Raw genomic sequence first — 1,319 nt, 5'->3', positions numbered from 1 at the left:
AAATACGACATGTTATCCGCCCACAGGCTTACACGCACAAATGAATTTAGGCAACGGACGGGTCATCAACAACGCGTCTGCTGGGCTATACGGCGCACAGATGGATGTGGCTGCACTCAAAGATGGGTTCAAGACATATGTTAAGAAAAACAACAAAGTCGACGGCGCGTCAGTGTATGCTGTGTAAACGAGCGATGTTGGAGATGAACGACTTCTTGGCAGACTACTACAGCGAGGATGGTACTGTTATCATGACTAACCATCCCGGGTGGTGCGAGACGGAAGGTTTGAAGCCTCTGCTGGATCAGCATGCGGGATACGGCAGCATCACATTCAGGTGAGAGAGCGAGAAATATTACATAACCTAAGAAATAGATACTTGCTAATCTTTGGTGTGCGTGTGGTAGCATCACATTCAGGTAAGAGATAGATACTTCCTACACATTGTTGTACGTGTTTGTTGTTGAGGTGTTTTCACATTTCTTCTCAACTGAGCCCTGCGCAACGGGTTAACGGAGGTTCCCAATATGTGCCCCAGCCTCTGATGTCTGATCCGATGTATTAAAACGCTTTGTCTTTTACGTATATGGCATGACCTCATCACATGTATAGATACCCTGATTCTGCTATATTCATACCGTTAACTAGGCCCCAATGTTATCGAGCAGCAGCTACTCTCCCGTATGTCTGGTTGCATTTCGTTTGTCCGTCTCAGAGATCCGAGGGATGATATGCTGAGAATGTACTACCTGTGTGTGGCGCCAGGGGTTCATGTTTTGATTGACAACCGCCATCATAGGGCTGTGAATATCACACAGTGGAGAAGAACGACCGACAAGATTAAGAGTTTGGTAGTTGATAGTACCAACCTATCAATGAATGGCATATGGAGTAAGTTGGTCGACCAGATTGGATAAGGTGACCGCCAAGAGTGGAAGGTAGAACCTATGTGGTTCATGAAAGTCCTGGTTAGTTCGCCTTATCTCTTCATGAGATACGGGTAGTGTGATTGAGAGAAGATGGGGCAAGAGGATCGAGAGAAGATCATGGATGATCGTATGTGCAGCAAAGGGTCAAGGCACCAAGGATTTAAAAGGACAACACACATGTGTATCCGAGTATTTAACTAGTGAAATCGAAGGCACAACCAATAAACTGAAATTAACAAGTGTGTTGACCTCTACTTGTGTAGTAATATATTCAAAATGAGAACTTTTCCTTTTTCAATAGACCTGTACTTTAGAACAAGAGGCAACAAGCCCAAGATCGTTGTAAATATAGTTTATTTGGAACCAACTAAATGTATAGAGTACGAGTTC

The 1,319-nt window shown here is 44.1% G+C and overlaps 1 protein-coding gene across 1 annotated transcript; it reads left to right on the top strand.

Moving 5' to 3' along the window:
- Nucleotides 1-176: 176 nt before the first annotated feature.
- On the top strand, nucleotides 177-917 carry SARC_14594 (hypothetical protein; the record flags this gene model as incomplete). Its single annotated transcript, XM_014291274.1, has 2 exons — nucleotides 177-337; nucleotides 716-917. The coding sequence occupies 2 exons, from the start codon at nucleotides 177-179 to the stop codon at nucleotides 915-917; spliced, it is 363 nt and encodes a 120-aa protein (XP_014146749.1).
- Between the last annotated feature and the right edge of the window lie 402 nt (nucleotides 918-1,319).

This window comes from Sphaeroforma arctica (assembly GCF_001186125.1).
Source record: "Sphaeroforma arctica JP610 unplaced genomic scaffold supercont1.4827, whole genome shotgun sequence".
Classification (NCBI taxonomy): Eukaryota; class Ichthyosporea; order Ichthyophonida; genus Sphaeroforma; species Sphaeroforma arctica.
Note: the sequence above shows the minus strand (reverse complement) of the source record. Positions and strands in the feature narration are given on the sequence as shown.